At 40.6% G+C, this 23,286-nt stretch overlaps 3 protein-coding genes across 5 annotated transcripts in view; 2 read left to right on the top strand and 1 right to left on the bottom strand.

Annotated features, from left to right (window-relative positions):
• The window catches only part of CFAP57 (cilia and flagella associated protein 57), a 38,054-nt gene extending 33,593 nt beyond the window's left edge, over positions 1-4,461 (top strand). For both annotated transcript variants that reach the window (XM_081947452.1, XM_081947453.1), the window contains exon 22: positions 3,624-4,461. In XM_081947452.1, the coding sequence (XP_081803578.1) occupies positions 3,624-3,835 (212 nt within the window). In that variant the 3' untranslated portion in view covers positions 3,836-4,461. The remainder of the gene's footprint in view (positions 1-3,623) is intronic.
• A 2,967-nt stretch (positions 4,462-7,428) lies between these two features.
• On the top strand, positions 7,429-14,844 carry TMEM125 (transmembrane protein 125). 2 transcript variants are annotated; one of them, XM_081948648.1, is made up of 3 exons: positions 7,429-7,633; positions 9,989-10,204; positions 12,008-14,844. In XM_081948648.1, the coding sequence occupies exon 3, from the start codon at positions 12,303-12,305 to the stop codon at positions 12,972-12,974; it is 672 nt and encodes a 223-aa protein (XP_081804774.1). In that variant the 5' UTR covers positions 7,429-7,633; positions 9,989-10,204; positions 12,008-12,302; the 3' UTR covers positions 12,975-14,844. The 2 variants fall into 2 exon arrangements, with proteins under 2 accessions (XP_081804774.1, XP_081804773.1); XM_081948647.1 differs by lacking the exon at positions 9,989-10,204.
• A 3,635-nt stretch (positions 14,845-18,479) lies between these two features.
• On the bottom strand, positions 18,480-22,953 carry LOC309390087 (zinc finger BED domain-containing protein 5-like; the record flags this gene model as incomplete). The annotated part of the gene is made up of 2 exons (XM_081949166.1): positions 18,480-18,571; positions 21,210-22,953. 2 exons carry the CDS (start codon positions 22,951-22,953, stop codon positions 18,480-18,482), a joined length of 1,836 nt encoding a protein of 611 aa, XP_081805292.1.
• Positions 22,954-23,286: the final 333 nt, after the last annotated feature.

The raw sequence follows: 23,286 nt of genomic DNA, 5'->3' as shown, positions 1-23,286 counted from the left end.
TCAGACCCACCATTTTGAAGCCAGTTTCTATTGCTATGGACTTCCCTGTAGATGGTTTGACTAGCAAGCAAGAAGATAGAATCAAGTCTCTGCTTATGAAGGTTAAGCCATCCATTATCATTCAGCCCAACCAAGGTTTGGTCTAAGGTTCAAATAAGGAAAATGCAGCCTATGACTTACCTGGTTTCTTGGAGAGAAAAAAATGTAAATGTGATAAACACAAAATGACTAAGAATCAAAGATTCGACTATTTCCTATTTATGTGTTCCAATATTCTTATAATTCAACTCTTTTTGTAAGGATTTTTTTCCCATTAAACCACTTATACGAGAGTGAACAGTCATTTCCGTTGTTTCAATGGTGGCTGGGCTGCAAAGTCAAGCAATACAAGGCAAAACTCCATGCAGTCATAGGAAGGACAGGCGAAAGAAGCAACAGAATTAAAATTACAGTGGGCATATGGTAAAAAGAGAATTACACCTTCATGATGGGTAACAGAGGGTACTCATCTGTTTCAGCGGCTTTTTAGTTTATACCACCTAAAGTATTGGCCACCAGATGGCGATAATTAGCAATCGATGGAGCCTTTGCATTCAAATAGCTGTGGATTAAAGAAAGCTGTTTCCTTTTTCCTCCAGTATGTATGTATGTATGTATGTATGTGTGTATATATATTTATTTAGTTTGTCAAATGTGTACAAGATAACAGGTATAAATATAAACATGGACATGAACAAAGGAAATTAGTACAAATAAATGGGGACAGTAGGACAGGGACGGAAGGCACACTGGTGCGCTTATGCACGCCCCCTTTACGGACCTCTTAGGAATCAGGTGAGGTCCACAGTAGACAGTTTAAGGCTGAAGCTGTGAGGGCTTGAGGATATAACAATGGAGTCAGGTAGAGCATTCCAGGCATTGACCACTCTGTTGCTGAAGACGTATTTTCTGCAATTGAGTCTGGAGCGGTTTACCTTGAGTTTGTATCTATTGTTTGCCCCTGTATTATTGAGTTTGAAGTTGAAGCAGTTGTTGAGAGGTAGGACGTTGTAGCAGACAATTTTGTGTACTATGCTTAGGTCAGACCATAGGCGGTGTAATTCCAGGTTGTTCAAGCCCAAAATTTTGAGTCTGGTGGCATAAGGGATTCTATTGTGAGCAGAGGAGTGGAGTACTCTTCTCGTGAAATACCTCTGGACCCACTCAATTGTATTAATGTGTGGATTCCAGGCAGACGAGCTGTATTCAAGAATTGGTCTGGCAAAGGTTTTGTATGCCCTAGTTTGCAGTACAATGTTACCAGAGAAGAAGTGTCGCAAAATTAGGTTAACACCTCTTAATGCCTTTTTGGCAATGCTGTAACAGTGAACCTGTCTAGAACCTTAGTACACATTAATGTTTTTCCTGGATCCCCAGAGTTTAATAGTTTACTATGAATTCCTCTGTCTCTAGTGGAGGGATGAGAACGCTTGAATTCTCCATCAAAAGTATTTCTCCTTTTATCAGATGCCTCTTTTTCAATTCTCCCTTGAAAGTTTGGTTATGCTATTAAATAGTTTCAAAGAAGGCTCTGACAGGAGATCAGTTGATTCTTGGCAGTACTTCTGAGTCATGTCCATTTATTGAAGGAAGAATGATAGAACCATCTCTTTCTCTCCCCCTCCCCTTTGAAATTGAAGTAACAGAACAATTCTTTCTGCAGAGAAATTCCTTGTTCAGAACAATTATTCTACAGGATTCTAATGAACCATAATCAACCCAAAATACTTTCAAAAATCAAATATCTCAAATATGAACTTTTTCTAGTACTCAGGCTTCCCTATAAAGGTGTTTTCACTAAAAGTTCTCAAATAAAAATAACAGCAACAATAACAACAACAACAACAATTGGTAGGAAATTCTACATAGGTGTCTTTTCTAACAGTTTGGCCATGCCTATATTTGGAGTTTTAAAAATCAAGTCACTTTCTCTCTGCACATTGTAATACAATTTCTATGTTGCTTTCATTGATGGAGCTACTGTTTCCAATAGGGTAAAAATGGTTTGCGTAAGAATCTCATACCTTAGACACCACTTCAGGGTCGATCTCTCTGTCTGAGGAAGAATCAAGCACTTTACGGCATACACTGACTCATGTCTAAGAGAACAGAGACATTATGTTCTATTGGAAAAGACCTTAGGGTTTCAAATGACCTTAGTTACTTTCCTACTCTCACTTTTTTTGTAATTCTCTCATTGCTAAAGAACAGTCACATGTTTCTCTGACTTCCCAAGTGAAGGAATCCAGTTCTTCAAACTATGCCAGTGAATTCCTTCAGGGCCCTCAGAACAGCTGCTATGACTGTAGTCAAGTAGTCAGGGCCATGTTGATGAAGGGCAAAAGCTACTGCCATTAGGCTAATTTTCTTATCCTCCTATCTCCTTCATCAGTTTTTTCCCCCTCAGGATATGTGATGTGACATCTTGCATAAATCAAGAAGAGAATGCCCCTTCTGGCAGAAAGTGAGGGCGCTCAACTTCAATCTTTTTGTTCTCTAGAGTATCATTTTTACCATGACTACTTAAATTGCATCGTTAAGTAAGATGTGCCCTTGAAAATTGTTTAAATAGTTTGATATTTCTGGTTAAAAAATCATTTCCTTTATAGTTACAACTTCAACATAAAAGTATATGAAATCAGCTCTTACAGAACACGACAGATAGTAGGCTAGACTTTTCTTTCATTTTAAGTTATCCAAAATAATTTATTAATCATGGGTCACCCAGCATACTACTGCCCTGAGGTCTTTCAGCAACTATGCATTTCTAGTGGGTTTAGGCATTATAATGTGATATCATTTAACATTTTTACTAGTTGGAAGCACTCCCAGAGCCAGTCATGTTGGAACCTTAATGCTATAGAACAGGGGTTCAAACTCAATTTCATTCAGGGATGCATCAGGGTTGTGTTTGACCATGGGGGCCAGGGTGGACATAGCCAGGGTGGACATGGCCAGCTTGACGTCACTCATATCGGGGGCGTCTGTGGTGGCCTGAGCATTCTGCCAGTGAAAACAGGCTCCCGAGTTCCATTTTCAGCCATGGCGGCTTCCTGATGACTTCTGCCAGTGAAAATGGAGCTCGAGGGGACCATGCACAGCCGCCCGAGCTCTGTTTTAGTTGACAGGGGGTGGCAGGAGGGCATTGCGGCTGAAAAGCCTGAAAGGGCCACACGCAGCCCACCCAAGCTCCGTTTTCGCTAGCAGAGGCACCGTGGGCTGGTCCATTGCTGTTTCTAGGGTGGTTCCACGGGCCAGATCTAAGTGCCCCGTGGGCCGCATCCGGCCCCTGGGCCTTGAGTTTGACACCCCTGCTACAGAATATATAAAGGTATATTCTGGAATGCAACAAGTACAAGCATTCCAGATGCCAAAAATGAAAAATCAGTTAATAACCAATCAATACATTAGATACCTACACCTCTTCTTGTATCATTTCATATGTGGCAGCATCTGTATTTTTCACTATTTTCTCTTGAGTTTTTAAATACTGTAGTACTTTTCTTGACTTCTGACACCCGCCCCCCCCCCCAAAAAAAGTTGTCTATCACTTTTATTGACGTTTGATTTCTTTTTTCATCTAGGTCCCTCCCCTGATCGGCAGCTGAGTCCAGGCCTTCAGCGTTTGAATCTTGAAGAAGAAACCGAGAGAATAATTCAAATGCAGAGACTGGAAATCAAGTGCCTTCGAGATCAAATGCAGGGGCAAGAGAAAACCCTCGCCATCCGGCCTTTGTCAAGTGGAAGACTCCCCATTCTGGAAATGGACAAAACGAGTGGCATACAATCACGTTGACCTGGCTAGAAAGAACTCCATGCTGCAGCTCTCTGCATTTCTAAACATTCCCTAAATGTAGTTCTCTGCACTTGTAATCTTGTCCAAGTGTGATTGGAGGATGGCTTTTTCCTGTTCTTTTTTTTTTAGCATGCCTAGTTTTTGGATTGAGACAGAATGTTAAAGTAACAGTAAACAAGCTAGTCTGGATTTGCCTGGCTCCTGTTAGTATGTTTCAAGTCTCAGGACTGGAAAATCAAGTGAGAGCATACACAGAGCTTTAGGAAGGAAATTGGTCACCTGGCTTCAACTTAAAGCAGAATCTATTGGAGATAAAAACCCTTGTGTGTGGCATTATTGGAAATAGGCTAAGGGATGTAAACTTCCAATATGTTACTGTTTGTTATTTGTCCAGAACAATTTTATTTTGCTCTCATACAACTCTTTCCCCTTCCCCTCTCCTTTCATGCCATTTTTGTTCTCCAACACAGTCCCTATTTTAAGGTTATACTTCCTTTAGCTTCTTCTATGTACGTAATAAATCCCCCATCGACCTAGATACTAAGAAATACTTGAATAATAATATTGATGAGACCACTTTAAATAATAATTAAAGGCTCATGCTATTTCCTTTGTCTTCCTGTAAGTGTTAGGTTTTTATTGCTTGACTTTCTGTCATAGCTTACATGCTGATTTTTGATTCTGCACATTTGAAAAAATGCTTGGAGTATTATGGTCTGTGGGTATCAGTGAAATGCTCCTACTGTAAAGCCAGTTTGGTTAATATGCTGGTCTAAAAAACAGAAGACTGAGTTCCAGTCCAGCTAAAGGACCTTATAAAGAAAGATCCTGGTCACGGTTCTTTATAACATCTTACAAATGACATCATTCATATTCAGCGTTCCTCTGCACATCTATCATCATTTCCTGCAATGAAAGCGGATGTAATTTATCATTGATAATTACTGGGTAATTATTCTTCTCTGATAGCTTATATTAAAATAGCTTAGCTTTGGCTTCATCAAATTGTGGTGTTGCCCTTAGGTGAGACATTCTCTCGGTACCACATGTCTTTACATGTGCATATACAACTTGTAAAGAGGAAATCTAAGATCTTCCTTAAATAGGAAGATACTTATGGACCTGCTGCTTAATTGTAATGTGGACTTCATAAAATTTGTTGCAAAATGTACAATTCTGCTTGGGATTCGAAGGTAAAATAACAAATCTTTGTGCGCAAGGCATGTCAATGTCAAAAAAGGAAGTTTTCTCTACATGAACAGGTGGTAGTATTGTTTTGTATCCATGGTATATGGAACATAACTCCCATTACTGAGCACACAATGTACACTTCATATTGTCAGTCTTGTCCTAGTAACAGTTACATTTTAAACAAGAATCAATGTAAGCTAAATATCAATATATCCTGCTGAAACATATTGTAATTTAAACAAGAATATTCAATAGGGAGGTAGCTAAAAAGGATTTAACGCATAATCTTTGTGGTGAAAAAACTACCACAAAATTACTGAGGGGGATATGTTATTAATCTGACAAGAAAATATGGTGGCCAACTTCAGCATTATTGCCAAGAAAACTTCATAGTTGTGTGCAGGAAGTCACTATCAGTTAAATTGGACTTTGAAACTTCAGTTATAGTATATTCATCAAACTAATAATTCTATCAGCTAGAAGAGAGTTAGATTGCAGGAGGAACTTAACAAGATGCCAAAACATCTGTGTGCTTGTATCAAAAAACCCTACTGTCATTTGGAGGGAGATATGCTGCTGCAAATCACAAACAAGAAATCAAGATACCGAATCAGAAAACATCCAAGAGTTTGCCATAGTTTAGAAATACTACGAAAGTAACTACCGGTAGTGAAAATTTCCCAGACAAGTTAAACTTCAGTTTCAACACTTTCCTTGTCATTTGCCTATCAGAATAGGCCCTATGCCATCAGAATAAAGAGATTTGAGCATCTACCAACTTTGTTGAATGCTCTTCAGAAGGTATTTCCCAACTTGAATCTAACCATGGGACCAATTTGCCTGATATTTTTTCCTACCATATCCCCATTATATTGCTTTCCTATTGTCTTCAGTCTTTGTGTGAGGCAGGTGTAAGCTATCTCATTGCTAAAGTAATAGTTTCCCCTTAAAGTAATAGCAACCCGCAGTTGTTCCAAAGTTCTTAAAATATGATGTGCTTCACCAACCACTCTGTTGGCAAAGGAGTCAGAAATAATAGGGAGATGGGATCAATTTAGGGCTAGTAGCCAGCTCAGGCTGATCTGGGGACATGCCTGTCAGTTACTGGACCCACTCTACTGCCACCTTCTGGGTTTCCCCACTTCTTATGTCCGTGAGAATTGGAGATAGCTTTGGGCCATTGCCATATTCAGATTTGCAAAGGAACAAGTTTTGGAAAACATACCAAAGCCCTCCTGCAGAGGGCATGAGTCTAGCTATTTGTTAAAAGTCAGCATTTCCAGAAGCCCACTGAACAGATGCACTTGGCACTTTCCTTCTGTAGCACATATATCAAAACAGGAGAGGCAGGGCAAGCCACTTGTTAGCTTGCCACCAGTCCCAGCCCCATCTTCTCATCACTGCCGCTGCTGGTTGGTGAAAAGTCAGAGGGCAGCAAAGCAGTAGTGAGATTCTATTTTTTTTACTACCGTGGCTTGGTGGGCATGGCAGGGGAAGGTTACTCCAAAATCCCCATTTCCTCGCAAACAGCTGGGACTCAGGAGGCAGAGAATAGGTGGGGGCGGGGCCAGTCAGAGGTGGCATTTACCGGTTCTCCGAACTACTCAAAATTTCTACTACCGGTTCTCTAGAACCGGTCAGAACCTGCTGAATACCACCTCTGCAGCAAAGTCATAAATAAGGTTTTACCAATTACTTTGTTTAATCAACCTACAGGCATAAAATAAGGGCACCACTATTTGGCTTCCAGCCAAAACAGACGATCAGTGCAGAATAGATACCGGCAGTGGGGACAGAAAATGTTACACTGGTAGCTTTCTGCCAACTGGACAGATAGCATTTTAACAGACCCCCAAATCCAGCCCAATTAGCCAATGTTTCGGCAACAGTCTATATAGGCTTTCTAATGACATTGCATGCTGTTCTAATCTTTGTAGGGACCATCAGTGATCTGTTCAATTAATATGTTCACTCCCCAAACAGATTTGATACTTCCTGTTAGGACTCAAGAGCCATTCCTACTCTAAGGAAATCTGCCAAAAGTTCCCAATTTCCAAAAAGAAAGAAAAGATGATGCTAATCTGTACCATTTCCTTACTGCCCCTGTGAAGTCCCTTGAAGAAGAAGAAAAAATCAATTGCTTTGCAAGAAGCCATCAAACTCTATCATCCTGTACTGTTTACCTCTAGCTGTAATGTACATCCTTCTTTTTTGGTTTCACCGGCCTTATTTCCTCTTCCCACGTGTGCACACACCGTCATCAGGCTGGAATGTTTCCAAGGACAACAGGTTGCCTCTCCAACTCCACCCTGCTAGAGAATGTACCTGCCTGGGCAAAGGTCAGTGACTGTTGTAAGCCTATCAGATGAAGCATCTGGTGTTAGACGGAGGAGGGAGGTGGAACTAGCACCTGTTACTTGATAGGCATATGCAGGCAGAGAGTGAAGAAGGCAAGTTGCAATGTTATCTTTGGACCATACTCTAAAAACCTGACCATTAAGCAACCACAATGGAAGAGGAATATGGCACAAGGATCCTAAGAAACCCAAGAACACGGCCCAGGAAAAGATTCTGGCAACAGCATCTTCTGTGATAAATTAGCCGTAGGTAAGTGAAGCCCATCCCAAGAAATATCTGTGTCTCCATGCCATGCTATCTTTTCTCTTTTCGGTCAAGAAACTGCCTTCTGAAAACTTTTCAGAGGATTACACTGTACACTCAGACATATTCCTTCTTCAGCTATACTATACCAACATACAGTATATACAGATTTATTTCCATATGAATTGCCATGTATTTCTGTTTATCTTTTACTTTAATTTAAACTTCAGGAGATCACAAAGAAGGTAATGGAATTGGCATACTTTTTAAGTCTTACAACCATTCTTCCTCTCTAGGTTTCCTTACCTAGTAGTTTCAATCACTAACAGTTGGAAATGGTGAGGAGGACAAGTCTTTTCCCATATGGGTTAATGCTGAATAGCTAAACCCTTGGCTAACTTCTCCTAGCTACAGACACTCCAGCAGACATAGCAAGCATTGTCCCAAGCTAGTGTGAGCACCATCCATACACAGTCTTAGGCATTTAACTTTTTTTCACTATTTAAATGAAGTGGATGGAGCAGGGATATGGATTTCATGACAAAACTGTACTCATAATTTAACATCCACAGGGTTTAATTGTTTGTTTTTCAAGAATTCAAGCTTCAATCACACTAGCAGAAAAAGATTTAGGGCCGTTTGCGGTGCGGGAGAGATTTACCTTCTATCTTGATCCACCTTCCAGTGATTTAGTACTAGATTGAGTACATTGGTTTTTTTCAATCATTTGGCTTAGCTGGCAATCTGCCTTAAATAGGCCTGATCTCCACATAGTTTTAACAGTGATCTCATGTTCTATGCCGGTTGGAGGGGAGGGTTTGAGCTGATGCTGTCAGGCTGTGTCTGGATCAGAAGCCTCCTCTTTTCTGCTCACTGCTTCTGCAAGGGAAACCTCCAGTAGCCTCTGATTAAATTATTAAACAATTGTCTGGGATAAATGAGATCTCTTATTTGAGAAGCGGTGGGGGAGGATTAATTATACTTCTTTCATTCTTATGTGCTGCACTAAATATCCTCTAAAACCATTATCTGCTGTTAGATCCCCATACATAATTATTCTCAAACACATCCTTCTGATTTTAAAAAATGCATTAATTGTGGCCTTTGACTACCAGTGGTTTTATAAATGACCATCCCATTGCTTTGATGCCAATGCCCTATGTATTGCTCACATGTGAAGTTATTTTTTCTATCTTACTTAATTTGACAGCTAAGATCTGCTAAAATACAAAAAAAGGGCAATAATTTTAGCCCTGAGCCAAATCACTAACACTCTCTACCTGCAATTTTTGGTTAAGAAGTTGTTAAACTAATCGGGGTTTATTTGAAATGCCAACTTTCTCTGACTTGGAGATATGTTGAGGGACAATTTTGATACAGAGAAACATAGAAGTTGTAGTAGCTCAATATATCGCTTGAACACCAGGCTTGCAGAGGTTTACTTTCAAGGACAGGTGGGCAGTGTTATATCTTGTCTGTCCATTTCATGTGCAAACAAATACAAGGGAAGCAGGAAGAAAGAAAACAAGAAAAACAGTATTGTAAATAGATTGCTTTTAAGCCTCAGTAAAGAATGTAAAAGGTTTTATGCCAGAAGAGTACATTTCAGGAGCTTCTCCTGAACATCTTCAGATTCTGAACTTAGATTTCACACTGTACTGTAATTTTTTAAACAAAGAGACTCTCTGGTTTTAGAGCCCAGCAAAATAAGTAGGCCTCAAAATACGAAGGCCATCCAGATGTAATAATTATCATATTTGCCAGTGAAAATAATTTCATTTTCTACTCCGAGATACTTTTGATATTCTACAGAGGAAGAACTGTAGAAAATTCTAAATTTAAATCCAGAAAATTTAAAGCCATTTAAGCCAGATAATCTAAATTCCTTATTAAATATTGAAAAATATTGAAAAGATTTTAAAATGGACCAGTGAGGAATCACCATCTTGAGAATAGGGTACCAGAAATACTTTTTACTATTTTTCCTAAATACTGTAATATATTCAGCATCCACTTTCCACCTAGATTCCTGCCTAATTTTCAGAATATCTAAAGGGGGGGGGGGGGGACAGAAGAGCAAAGTAGTATGAAACAGTTAAATGCTGTTAGAAAAATTAAATCCTATTATTTGTACCTTAAGCTGGGGATGAAGAAAAGAAGCTAACAATAAGCCCAGGTCTCAATCGCTCTTGGAGAAAAAGTGTGTATCAAGGGTTAAGACAGCTTAGATGCAAGCTTCTATTGTCTCACCACACAGAGAACCAGTTGGTGACAAGAGGCAGATGCTGATGAGGGACCATGTGAGACTGGAACAGTGAAAGAAGCTTTCTTATTGTGTGGGATCTCTGCTTCAATCATCAGCTTTTGCTAGTACAAGACGCAAATGCTACTAAAATAAAGACTTGTACCAAGAGCCTAAGAACTGGTGCATGACATGAATAGTCTTATGCCAAAGAAGAGCCAGCCTGTTGAAGACATAGTTAAGACTGCAACACCTATGAGTAGAATTCTTGAAAGGCAAGGAATCACTGACCCAGCATCCTGGAACTAAGATGTCATAACAAGAGCACATTGAAGGTAACAAGACATTTAGACCAGTCCTTGAGGGCCTGCATGGAAGAAACTTCTTTATAAGGCATGTGTGCAACATTTCTGGATTAGACCAATGCTAACTTTATAAGCAAGTACCAAGGAGGTGTGTAATAGCCAAGGAAATTGATGCTTTATGACCATTGCTTGTGTCTAGTCAACAACTGTTTCCAATCTAAGTATTTTTAAAGTAGCTATGGATATTCCCTCCATGCCCCTAACTCTGTATTTAGTATGTGCTTTATAAGACAATTCATCTTGTTTTAAAATCATATTTCAGTTTTGTTGGATGACCACCAATTCTATTTTGATACAAAATGTTTCTGCTATTTATATTTATCAATCTATTCTCAACCGTTATCAATCAAAATATGTCAGTTTCTAGTGCATATTTTAATCCAGGTCATTCAATTTATATTGTATAGGTATTCCTTTTGATGTTGTCTTTATTCACATAATCATTATAGCTCTAGATTCATCAGATTTACAAAACTACAGAATAAGGGTGAGCTATTGCTTCAACAGAAGCAATTCTGGTATTTTTTTTGCATTATATCTTTCCTAATCTGTTTTTGCCTTTTTTCCAACAAATATTAAGATGCTCTCCTGGGACGTGTCTTTTTTCCTGCAATTAACAGAACTCTGTACCTAAACAGCACATTGCATGTCTTCTGCTTGCTCTTTCAGGGTAATATTTCACAAGTGTGTTAGGAGATAAAAATTTAATCATGCTTTTCTCATTTTATTGGGACAATTGTGAGGCCTTGATACTATGATTGTGTTTTAATCTGCTGTTTTGATTTTGTGATACTCAGGACTAATTTTATACTGTTTTAATGTGCAGCGTGAAATGTTTTAGGAATTGCACCAAGGCATTTTACATTGTAGGGCAAAACATGTTGAAAAAAGATGGAAAATACTGCCTTGACAGTAGAACAATTAAAGATGTGCCTTTGCAGTGGGCTGGAGAAAAGACAGAAATGATGTCATGAGAGGGTGTCCTTTAATAATAATTAGAGAGCCATCTTTGTACTGTAATTAGAAGGACATGAGGATGAGCCCTAGGATCAGAATAATTAATTATTTTATGAAAAATATATCTGTGAAAGAAAAGGCTATTGTATATTCTTAATATTTTTAACAAATGCAAAGCTAACCACAACATGATGTAAACTGGATTTCAATATAGAACCTGTTTTTGCCTTTTCTCACTGGAAAACTCTCCCTCTTTCAACCTCTATCATTCTGATGTCATGAGACATCTTGAAGCAACTATAATTTCTCTTTGCCTCCCATCAAGACAAAAGCTGCTACAAAGAGCCAAGTTTGGCAGCCTGAGAATATCAAACCCACCTTTTCTTAAAGAAGAGATTATAAGTATTTTTAAGATGCTTGTTGAATTTATAGAGGTGGAGGTGTTACTAAAATAGCATTAAAACCTGAGACTAGAAACCGGAGAAGCATTTCTTGCATGCTTATATTTTGCTATAAATTATTGAAACTGTGTAAATGAGAAAATACATCCAAAAGTTTCATAGGGGCAAGTATCAGTTATAAATTACTTATTATTAGATGATCTTGCTTTTCCTGGCACAAACATTTTGCCACAAGGAAAACTTGTGATTCAACTTTCCCAGACAAGGCATGGGAGAATATAACCTGGCCCATAAAAAACTGATTTGACTTGCATGAACCCTACTTGACCCCCACGGGGAGTGGTCCTCATCACTCTTTCTTTTCACTTTTCCGAGAGAAAGCTCTTTTCATATTTTATCACCATTTCCTTTACAGATAACTGGCAGGATCTGGGCGTGCTCAGAAGGGAGCTGGAAAAAACTCTGAAGCAGGTTTCAGCCTCAGCCAGAGGAGTCTTCCATTTCTGCTGTTAACCTCTCAAACCTTTCCTCCCAAAAAGGAAAAAAATAAATGTGATTTGGATCGGAACCAACTAAAAGTTCATTGCCTCTCTCCCTGGGAAAATGTGACAAGTACCCACCCTCCTCCTTGCTGCCATTCTCCAGGCGAGCTGAAAGCAGCAGTTCCTGTGGCCCATCGTTGCTGTGTATGAGCCGGTTCAGCATCCACCATGGCAGAACTGGCGCACCTGAATGAACCCAGGCTCCCAGCTCATGCCAGCCGGATCCAGAGGAACATCCTGGAAGAGCATGTGGAGCTATGGTGGTTCCAAGAGCCTAAGAAGTCCCTTATTTGCTACGGAGTAGCAGTGGCCGTGATCCTGGCCTGTGGAGTGGGTGGTATTGCCCTGCTGTACAGTACTAGCAGTCGCTCTGGAGAGTGGAGGCTGGCAGTGGGCACAACACTCTGTCTGCTGGCACTCTTGGTCCTACTGAAGCAGCTGTTGAGCTCTGCCATTCAGGACATGAACTGCATTCGCAGACGGGAACAGGTGGAGTTGCTGAAGAGCGGTGGCGCCTCGGACTGTGCCGTGCTTCTGCTGACAGCCTTGGTGCTGCTGGTGTGTGGCACAGTGCTCACAGCCCTCTCTACCACCAGTGTCAGCACTAACCCCCCAACCCCGCGCCCCTTTGCCAGCATGTTTATCAGTGGCATTGTGCTCACAGCCGCTGGAGCAATTATTCTCTTCAGCCTGTTGTTCTATTTGACGTGGACTTCCTGCCGCACAGCGACTCGTCAGAACCAGAGGGCTCAAAACAACAGTTCCATTTTCACTGTATCAGGACATGTTTCGGCCAGTCAGCAATTTCCTCCTACCTCCAGCATGGCAAACTTAATTTAGCCATCAAGAACATAATGGGTGACTGCAATTGTCTCTGAGATTATTCTGACTTTACGGTTGGATTTGCTCTACGTGTAAACCTGACCCAAACTCAGCAATGTGATGAACTTTTCACCACAGAGCAGTTATTCTCAGTCAGTATAGAGGCCTGGCTTCTTGGTAAGACATTGGAGCACCGGGAGATTCAAAAGAAGTGTAAATGAAGGAAAACAAATGGCCATCACTCTCAACTGGGACTGTAGTTATCCTAAGTAACTAAGGCAACTTGAAAATGCAGAGAAACATCTCTCTCTCTCAGAGGTTCCACTGAAAATCTATTTCAATCTAACATTGTTTTCTGAGGCATTACTGTACCACCTTTTTCTTTTTCACATTCAAAAGGACTAGAAGCTTGGTTTTGCAAAAAGGAAAGCCACAGCTGTCAAAATTAAATCGGTGTATGTGATGTAATAGTGAGAAACCCCAAATCCACAAAGTTCTATTTAAAACAACCAAAATATGAATGGTAAAGAATAACTAAGCTACACAGAGCGTATTTCCAACAAAGTGTATATTCCTAGCCAGAACACTGAGGATCATGGCAAAATACTCTATGATTCAACTGCCGTGGCTACTGGGTGTAGACTATAAAAATCCAGGTGATCATAAGAAGATAGCAATAAGTTATATTTCTATGTTTCTTTTTGCTATCTTCTAGCAATCCCAAATTTTGTAACCCAGAGATGGCAATTATGCCACTTGCCATTATTATTTATTTATTATTTATTAAATTTATTGGACGTCTACCTTACCACAGACTAATGGTACTTGACAGAAAATAGAGGATAGGAATAATATTTTCCAGTCTTAAGATTTTGGGGTTCTCCAGTTTGTAAACAAGATAAAGTCACCCAGTCACTGGGAGTCAGGCGGCATGTAAATTACATGAATGTTTATTAGTAGTATTATAAAAGAAAGTTTACAGGAGAAGCATACTGTGTGAATCCAGGGAAGCATCAAATCATGCAATATATATGGAAAATAAAAGTGGTATAGGTATGCTGGTGTATGAAGAAATAATATTTAGTTTACCTTTATAATGGAAGTCCCTAGGTCTGATTATTTCAAAGAAACATCTTGCTCCAGACAAGGAGCAAAATGGATGTACAGCATCTGCAGATGAGGAGTTTTATAATAAATATCTGTCCCTTCCTGCAATGCCAGCTTTCTCAGCAGTAAAAGAGCAAAGTCAGTAAAGTTTACTTACATTGTACTCTACAGTTAGTCCTCAACTTACAACAGTTCATTTAGCGACTGTTCAAAGTTATAACAGCACTGAAAACAGTGACATGATTGTGGTTTTTTTTACTTACGACCATTGCAGTATCCCCATGGTCAGGTAATCAAAATTCAGATGCTTAACAACCGGTTCATATTTATGACGGTTGCCATGTCCCAGGGTCATGTGATCAACTTTTGTGACCTCCTAACAAGCAAAGTCAATGGGGAAGCAGAGGAACGATGTTACTAACTGAAAAACTGCAGAGCTTCAGTTAACAACTGTGCCAAGAAAGGTAGCAAAATGGAGAAAACGTTACTTAACAAATGTCTCACTTAATAATATAAATCACAACAATATAAATTTTGCACTCAATTGTGGTCATAAGTTGAGGACTACCTTATGAACTTTCGATTTGCATCATATGTGCAAAAGGAGATGAATGGAATGATATGTTGTTTAGGAAATGTGAGGATGCTTGCAGCGATAGGGGGTCCTTTTATCTCAACTGAAGTACAATACAGCTACATTTCTATTGTTTTTAAATTATTTTAGCACTTTCTACAATACTGGATCTGGAAGAAAAAAAAAATGTTGCTTTATTCAGCTTCTAAGCCCTTTTGAAATGTAATTTGATTCATATATGTATCTTGAAAATCAAAATTAAACAAGATAATGTAACAGCTTGTTGCTTCACCAGGTACCCATCTACCTATGGATAGCTTACATCCAATTACCATATTACTAAGTTCTCACATACAAGCTTATTCACTTAGTTCTCACGTACAAGCTTATTCACTCATCTTCAGATGTTATAGCAATTTCCACTGGAATTTAAATGAAAAAAACATGTGGAGGACTCTGCTGCTATTCCCACCATTTCTGTGGCTTCTACTTTACCAAGTATCATCCTACAGCAGGGGTGTCCAAACTTTTTTCAGAGAGGGCCAGATTGGATGAAGTGAACATGCTGGAGGGCCGAACATTTTTCCGAACATTCTTTGAACAATTACAATTAAATGCAAATGAATTGTTTTATGCCAAGTTAATTGCAAATGGCATACTTTTCATTTCATAACATTAAGATCAACTGACAGCTGAGTTTTCACAATGTATGCATCTTTTCCCTGAAGACTCGTGTTTAGTACATTCAGATGCTCTTTCCTCTTTCCCTCTTGTCTATCCTTCCTTCCACCCTCCCTTCCTCCTTCCCTTCCTTCCTGCCTCCCTTCTAGTTCCCTCCTTCCTCTTTCCTCCTGCCTGCCTGCCTTCTTTCCCTCCTGCTTATCTATGCTGCCTTCCTTCCTTGCACCTCCCTCCCTTCTGCCTGCCTGCCTTCTTTCCTCTTTCCCTATCCTCATATCCTTCCTTTCTCCCTCCCTCCTTCCCTGCCTCCCTTCCAGTTCCATCCTTCCCTCCTTCCTTCTGCCTCCTTCCTGCCTGCTTGCCTTCTTTCCTCTTTCCCTCCAGCGTGTCTGCTTTTCTTTCCTTCCTTCCACCTCCCTTCTGCCCTCCTGCTTTCTTTCCTCTTTCCCTCTTGCTTGTCTATCCTTACTCCCTCCTCCCCTCCTTCCCTTCCTTCCTGCCTCCCTTCCAGTTCCATCCTTCCCTTCCTTCTGCCTTCCTGCCTTCTTTCTTCTCTCTCCTGCTTGTCTACTTTTTCTGTGTGTGTGCGCACGTGCGAAAAAGAGGTGGTGGGAGAGACATTTGAAAGGTTTTCTGCTTTCGGAACTCGGAAATACCCCCCTCCCCTTTTCCTCCAGCGAGCACAGAGCTTGAAGGAGGCAAAGTGTGAGCGCGCGCATGAAAAAGAGGTGGTGGGAGAGAAATTTGAAAGGTCTTCTGCTTGCCGTGGGCGGACCGCATTTACATAGAGCAGGGAGGGCTGTTAAAGGGCCGTATTAAACCGCCCCCCGGGCCGCAAATGGCCCGCGGACCGGACTTTGGACATGCCTGTCCTACAGCCATAACCCAGGATCCATTCACACGTCTTCAAGAAACATAGCTATAGTTGTGAGCTATTAAACTGTGACACAACCATTCCCATTTCAAAAGTTTACTGGAGTTGGATAGCCAATTAATTTCCTTACATTTATGGCATCAAAATTATCCGCACTTTGCACCTTACCAAAACATGTGAAAAACCAGAGAATATGCATTTTTTTCTTGCTAGAAACATTAAAAGTTCAAAAAGCTCATTAATGCTTTCTACAATTGCTTGGGTATTAGCTCCACTGAATTTAGTGGGAAGAATATAAAATTAAAAGCACTCTGGATGCATGTTATGCCAAAAGTCAACTAAATTCCCTTTTTACCTTTACAGCAGAGTGGCTCTAAGCGAGGTTTTCTATGTCTGGTAGACATTTGGGACTTTTTAGGATTTTAATGTGTAAACTTTCCAGTTTCTTTAAATTCATAATTCTAATTTCAGACAATATTGAAGCCTAATTCTAGAATAAAAAGATTTATATAATTGAGAGGAGGAAGCATATCTCCATCCTTTAGCCAACATCTTCATCTTACTGTCATATTAATATGGTCTCTCTTTCTCTCTCCCCCTCCAGGTGGAAAACTAGTAGACATCCTAAAAAGGCTAATTTCTTTCTGGTTTCAGATCCAAAGAACGTGGGATGCACATGTTGTAGAGGAGCTAAGTTTAACCATAATCGCCATAAGCTAAACTTGCAAAAGCCTGCAAGTTCAATTACAGGTATCTTTGGCTAATATGATCACAGGCAGCAAGTGCTGAGAAATATCTCTGCCATACCTGATGGAAGGAAATTTAGAGGATGCAATGGATCTGAAATTAGTAAACAGGACTTTGCAAAGCAACTGAAAGGGCACTTGGCAAAGCACGTTAGGGCAAACAAAGCATCTCTCCCTTAAGCATTCAAGTGGCCGCATCCTCTAGAAGGCTGCCTTTGATTGTCTGCAGGTGCAAGTACATACACGGATAACACTATGCAGAATACATGAAGCCCATGAGTTAGAGCAGGGGTGTCCAAACTTGAGAACTTTAAGACTTGTGGACTTCAACTCCCAGAATTCTGGGAGTTGAAGTCCACAAGTCTTAAAGTTCCCAAGTTTGGACACCCCTGAGTTAGAGTATTATATGCAACGATCTATCCCAGTTTTCCCCAGCCAGGTGCCTTCCAGGTGAGTGACGTGCTGGAAGAAAGTACCTGGGAAAAGATGTTTCCGACCCACTTTTTCTCCCTCTACTCTAGAGTGGTCATCCAGAAGCTTTGCAACCTACATCTGTTCTGTATTTGCCTGACTGCAAGCGGCGGCCGGCCACGAAGTCACAAAACCACCCCGCCCACATACTTCACAGTCGCTTCTTGAAAAGATCCCAATACAAACTTCCGTGGGATGACGTCATCCGCGTCAAGTTTTCTACAGTACTTCCGTTAGGGCTCTTAGACGTAGAAAGGGAAGAGTCGCTCTCAGCGGGCTCGAAATAGCTGTCGAAAGGAGCCTTGAAGTGTCAGCCGCCTTTTGGCTCGGGGAACGATGTAGTCTTGTTTTAATTCATATGTAATTTACATAATTTACATGTATTACATAATTTACATGTATTACTGAAAAGAAGACAGTCTTGTGCACAACATAATATGCCTTCATTTGCAAAACACTTTTGCTTTTCGAATTATTGATTTACCGAGTTCATAGAACTTCACAGTAAAATTTGTTTGTTAGGTAATTCCATCTGCTGAAATTTCACACGGAAAATATTTTTCAAATTCGGTAACTTTAAGCTTTGTAGACTTCCACTCTCAGATTTCTGAGAGTTTAGATACATTGAAATATTGCCGGGTTTGAAAAACTCTTGCTCTAAACCAGGGGTGTCCAAACTTGGCAACTTTAAGACTTGTGGACTTCAACTCCCAGAATTCTCTGGTACTCCAACTTCTCTGGTACTCCAGCTCTGCTGGCTGGGGAATTCTGGGAGTTGAAGTCCACAAGTCTTAAAGTTGCCAAGTTTGGACACCCCTGCTCTAAACCAAGTGGCAAATGATCTTTTTTTTTTACTATGGTTGAGGAGTTACCTCAGTTACGATGTTACCAGAAGAGATAATGTTCTCTTTTCTCCCACTTTTGCTGCTGCATTTTGGTGTTTTGTTTTTAATTAAATGGGCACTAATGGTGCTTTCTGTGCTGCCCAAAAAGGTTGGTCCTTTTAAAATTAAGAGCATAGCTTGAAAGGGCCGTGAATAAAGTTGGGGCGAGTGTCACACTAATATCTTTCATGACAGCATTTGATAAATGTTTGAAATCTCCAAGAAGTTGGAGTACCAGAGGATTTGCAAAGTGGCTTCTGCTTCAGAAGCTGCTATCTCTGTAGAAATAGGTAACAGAAGGCAATCCAGGATTTAATTTAATTTGATTTAATGTCTATTTTGTCTGTTGTGCTGTTAAGTGGCACGGTTTCCTGCTATTTCTCAGTACTGGCCAGGGTACTGTGTGCAATTCCAGCCTTTATCGTTCACACAGAGTGGATATGAAGACATATTTTTATTTATTTAGAACAATATTGTACATTAATCACTGATCATTTGAATCCAATCTCTTCCAGAGCTTTTTTCAAATTTTGAAGAGACTAGCACCATCATGTGGTTTAACCAGGCCATGGTATTTTCTTGGTGATTTGTTAATTAATTTACTGGGAGCTATATTCTGTATATTGACAGATCTGTAATTCTTTCGGTGTTAAATTTGATATATTATGAATATATGAACAGGGCTTTTACATCGTTTTCTGGTAAATTCTATCTCTTGTGAGATTGGTCTGTCTCCCAAGAAATAGAAGGAAGAGGTAGGTGCTCTGGCCAGGGCCAGATTTTCCTATAGGCTAACTAGGCTTCAGCCTAGGGCCTCAAGATCAAGAGGGGCCTTTTATTTTTATTTATTATCCGTGCCACATTTTTTATAAAGGTTAGTACCAATTACAACATGTTTCATTTAATATATTGATATATATCACAGTAATGATGTATTTTATTACCTCTCATGTAATTTACAAACTTAAAAATGGGAGGTGAAAGGGCCCCATAAGTTGAATAGCCTAGGGCAGCGATGGCGAACCTTTTTTGGCTCGCGTGCCACAAGTGGGGGGGGAACACAGGGGGGTCGTGTGCGGGCGTGCCACATCCATAATGCAACGCGCGACCCCCCCAGTGCGCATGCGTGCACAACACACAGCCCCCCCCCCATTTTTACATGCTTTTTTCGCCCTCCCCAGGGTCCAGGGGCTATATAGGAGCCTGGGGAGGGCGAAAAGAGCTTCCCCCCCGGAGGCCCTCCGGAGGCTTCAGGGACCGTCCGGAGGCTTCCCTGAAGCCTTCGGAACGCTTAAAACCACCCTCCGAGCAAACCGGAAGTGAGGGTTGTTTTAAGCACTCTGAAGGCATCAGGGAACCCTCCAGACGGTCCCTGAAGCCTTCGGAGCGCTTAAAACGACCCTCCGAGCAACCCGGAAGTCACTTCCGGTTTGCTCGGGGGGTGGTTTTAAGCGCTCCGAAGGCGTCAGGGAAGCCTCCGGACGGTCCCTGAAGCCTTCGGAACGCTTAAAACGACCCTCCAAGCAACCCGGAAGTGGGTGGTTTTAAGTGTTCTGAAGGCTTCAGGGAAGCCTCCGGACGGTCCCTGAAGCCTCCGGGGGGCCTCCGGGGGGGGCGGGGAGGCTCTTTTCACCCTCCCCAGGCTCCTATAAAGCCTCTGGAGCCTGGGGTGGGCGAAAAATGGCTTTTAAAAAGGTGAATTCAGCTGGCCAGCGCGCGCATGCGCACTGGCCAGCTGACAGGGCACGGCCTCGCGTGCCCTGACAAATGGCTCCGCATGCCACTTGTGGCACGCGTGCCATAGGTTCGCCATCACGAGCCTAGGGCCTCTTTTCATCTAAATCCGGCCCTGGCTCTGGCTACAGATCTATATGTGATATTGTTGCAGAAAATCAGGAGTCCCGGACTGTGAGATCAAGAGAAGCTTTATTTTGGCCAAAAGGCTCAGACGGTGTAAACCCACATCTGATGTCTGAGCGAGGTTCTTAGGGAGAAGCATGTTCTTATAACTTCCTCAAAACAGTTAACACGGAAATGTGCTAAATCATTTCTATTGGCTAGGCTCCTTATTGCTAGGCAGAGAAGCATGCAAGAAGCACTAGTTTCATTCAGACTTATGTGGCTAAGTGATATGTCTGACTCACAAGCGAGACCTCCAACTGACTTAACCTACTTACAGCAGGTGTTAGTTTTCGTGGTTTGACATTTGAATTTCCTGCTCTGCTTCAAGACTAGAAAATGGATAACGAGCTAGAAGGGATAGACGGGCCCCTCAGGAGATCTTCTAGTTTGACCCCATATCATGTTCACTCTTATGCCCAAATCTCGCTTTATGTCCTGCCTTAATATAGCCAGGAAGTAGTATTTGGAAATTGGGTTCTTGGATTTTAAACTTTTAATCATGACAAAGATAGCACAGGTTGTGAAAGTCCTTTCTCTCACAAACAGCTTTGGTGCCCTCTGGAGGTAAGATACCTAGTAGGACCAGGAACTACAAGACTGGAGGAACTACAAGCTACTACTACAAAGCAGGAGGTGGGCCTAGGCCCCAGAGAATTCAGGGAGGGCAGGACAAGCCTCTACCCCAGAGGTTCCCAATCTTTTTCCGTTTGCGGCTCCCATAACACTTCAGATTTTTTCCGCGGCTCCCTTAATAGGTACATCCGATTTTTTTTAATTTTTGACTTTTTAAGGATTTGGAAATCTACTTTTTAGTTTGTTAAGGTTAGGTTAATTGAAAAATAAATTAAACACGAGCTTTAAATTCACAATTTATTGAATATCGTTTAATGATTTAAAATTATTAATGGGATGGATGGGCTTGTTGTTCGCTGCACAACTTCTCAAATCTTGGAATAAAATTGGAAATGGCGACTCTCATTTCTTGCTCGACGTTAATTTTCGAGCGATATTTACTTTTTATTATCGCGACTGCCGAAAACCCAGCTTCGCACAAATAGGACGTTGCAAAAGGAATTAATATTCTTAGGGCTTTGCAACTAAGCAGTGGGTATTCCTCTTTTACTGATATCCAAAAATCAGAAAGTTCCATGCTAACAAATTTTAACTTCAATGTTGTGTCGCAAGACAACTCAATAAGAGATTCTTCTTCTGTAGAGGTAAATCCTGATGGAGCCTTGGCTCTAAATGGGTCTTGAATCCAAGTAAATTTTTCAATGTTATCTGCTTCAAAGTATTTTTCGAACCATTTGATAAGCTGAGATAGGTGATCTTCAAAAAGAGATTTTAAATTGCAAGACAAACTGATTTCATTGGAGGTTAAAAACTGGTGCAACAAGGGAAAGCAATCATTAAGATCATCTTCATTAATTTTTAGTTTCCATAGCTGTAATTTTTTTCTGAAAGCTGAAATCTTTTCTGTTAACTTTAAAATGTGCATATTGCGTCCTTGTAAAGAGAGATTCAACGCATTCAACTTTTCAAAGATATCACATAGGTATGCGAGTTTAATCAAAAAGTCTGTTTCTACAAAGTGTTTGGCATACTCATGTTTTTCTTCTTCAAGGAAAGTGTATATTTCTTGCTGTAATTGGAACGTACGAGACAATACACCCCCGCGAGAGAGCCATCGTGAGTGGCAGTAGTACAACAAAGATGTGTATTCACCTCCCATATCTTCACACATTCTTTTAAAAAATCTTGCTTTCAGTGGCCGAGTTTTTATATAGTTTACTATATTTACCACACGTTCTAAAACTATATTTAGTGGAGGACTTATATACTTTGATGCAAGTGCTTCTTTGTGAATGATGCAATGGGTCCAAACTGAATCTGGAGCTTTGTTTCGAATAAGCGCCTGCAATCCTCCATAAGAGCCGGACATCGAACGACCACCGTCAGTACAGACGCCAACGCACTTTGTCCAGTCTAAATTATTTTCAACCATAAATATATTCAGGATCTCGAACAAATCCTGAGCCTTTGTACTTCCAGTAATACTTTTACAAAAGAGAAGGTCCTCAACGATTGAATTACCATCTAAGAACCGTACGTAACAAATCAAGTGTGCGTCCTTATTATTGTCTGTGGCCTCATCGAGTTGCAGTCCATATTCACTTCCTTTTAATTTTTCAATTAATTGTGCATTGAGATCCTCCCCCATGTGCTGAATTCTGCGACTGATTGTATTGTTAGACAAAGGGACATTTGAAAGCAGTTTCCCCGCCGACTCACCAATCATAATGTTCACTAAATCTACAGCAGCCGGTAGAATGAGTTGCTCTGCAATAGTATGGGCCTTTTTACACTTAGCAACTCTATATGCAACTTTGTATGATGCTAGCAAAGCATTATTTGGTATTGACATATGTTTATAAATGCTGCCTTTTTGTTGTTTTAATTCAATTAACTTTCTTTTTAAAAAGTTGCGAGGTTTACCAACAAAGTTAGAATGGTTGGTTTCTAAATGTCGTTTTAACTTACTTGGAAGCATACATTCCGGTGCCAAAACTTTCATGCACAATACACACTGTGGTCTCTCTTTATCATTTTCGTTTATTGATGTAAAGCCAAAATCCAAGTAACTGTCGTCATATTTACGACGTTTTCGCTTCTCGGAACCCTTGCCACTAGTTTGTGGAACTTCGTCTATAGATTTAGCACTATCTTGATTATTCAAGTTTAATAAGAATTTGTCCATTTTAGGGTGATCAGAAAAATAGCTTTTGTAAAGTAACTTAACCACTACACTATTAAGTTAGCCCAACAAACAAAAACTTATGCGAGCACTGAGAAGGTGATAACAAACGAATAGAAATCCGACTTTTAACTGCGCATGCGCACTAGACGTTTCAGAAATGGCGCATCAGCGTTAGACCCAGCGGGCGCAGGTATTAATTGAATATTTCGCGGCACCCTTATGACGATAGCGCGGCTCCCCAGGGAGCCGCGGCTCACACTTTGGGAATCACTGCTCTACCCTGTAGCTCAGGATTCCACCAGGGTTTTTGAAAGAGAAGAAACATTGGCTAGA

This window comes from Natrix helvetica (assembly GCF_964273705.1).
Source record: "Natrix helvetica genome assembly, chromosome: 3".
Lineage (NCBI taxonomy): Eukaryota > Metazoa > Chordata > Lepidosauria > Squamata > Natricidae > Natrix > Natrix helvetica.
Note: the sequence above shows the minus strand (reverse complement) of the source record. Positions and strands in the feature narration are given on the sequence as shown.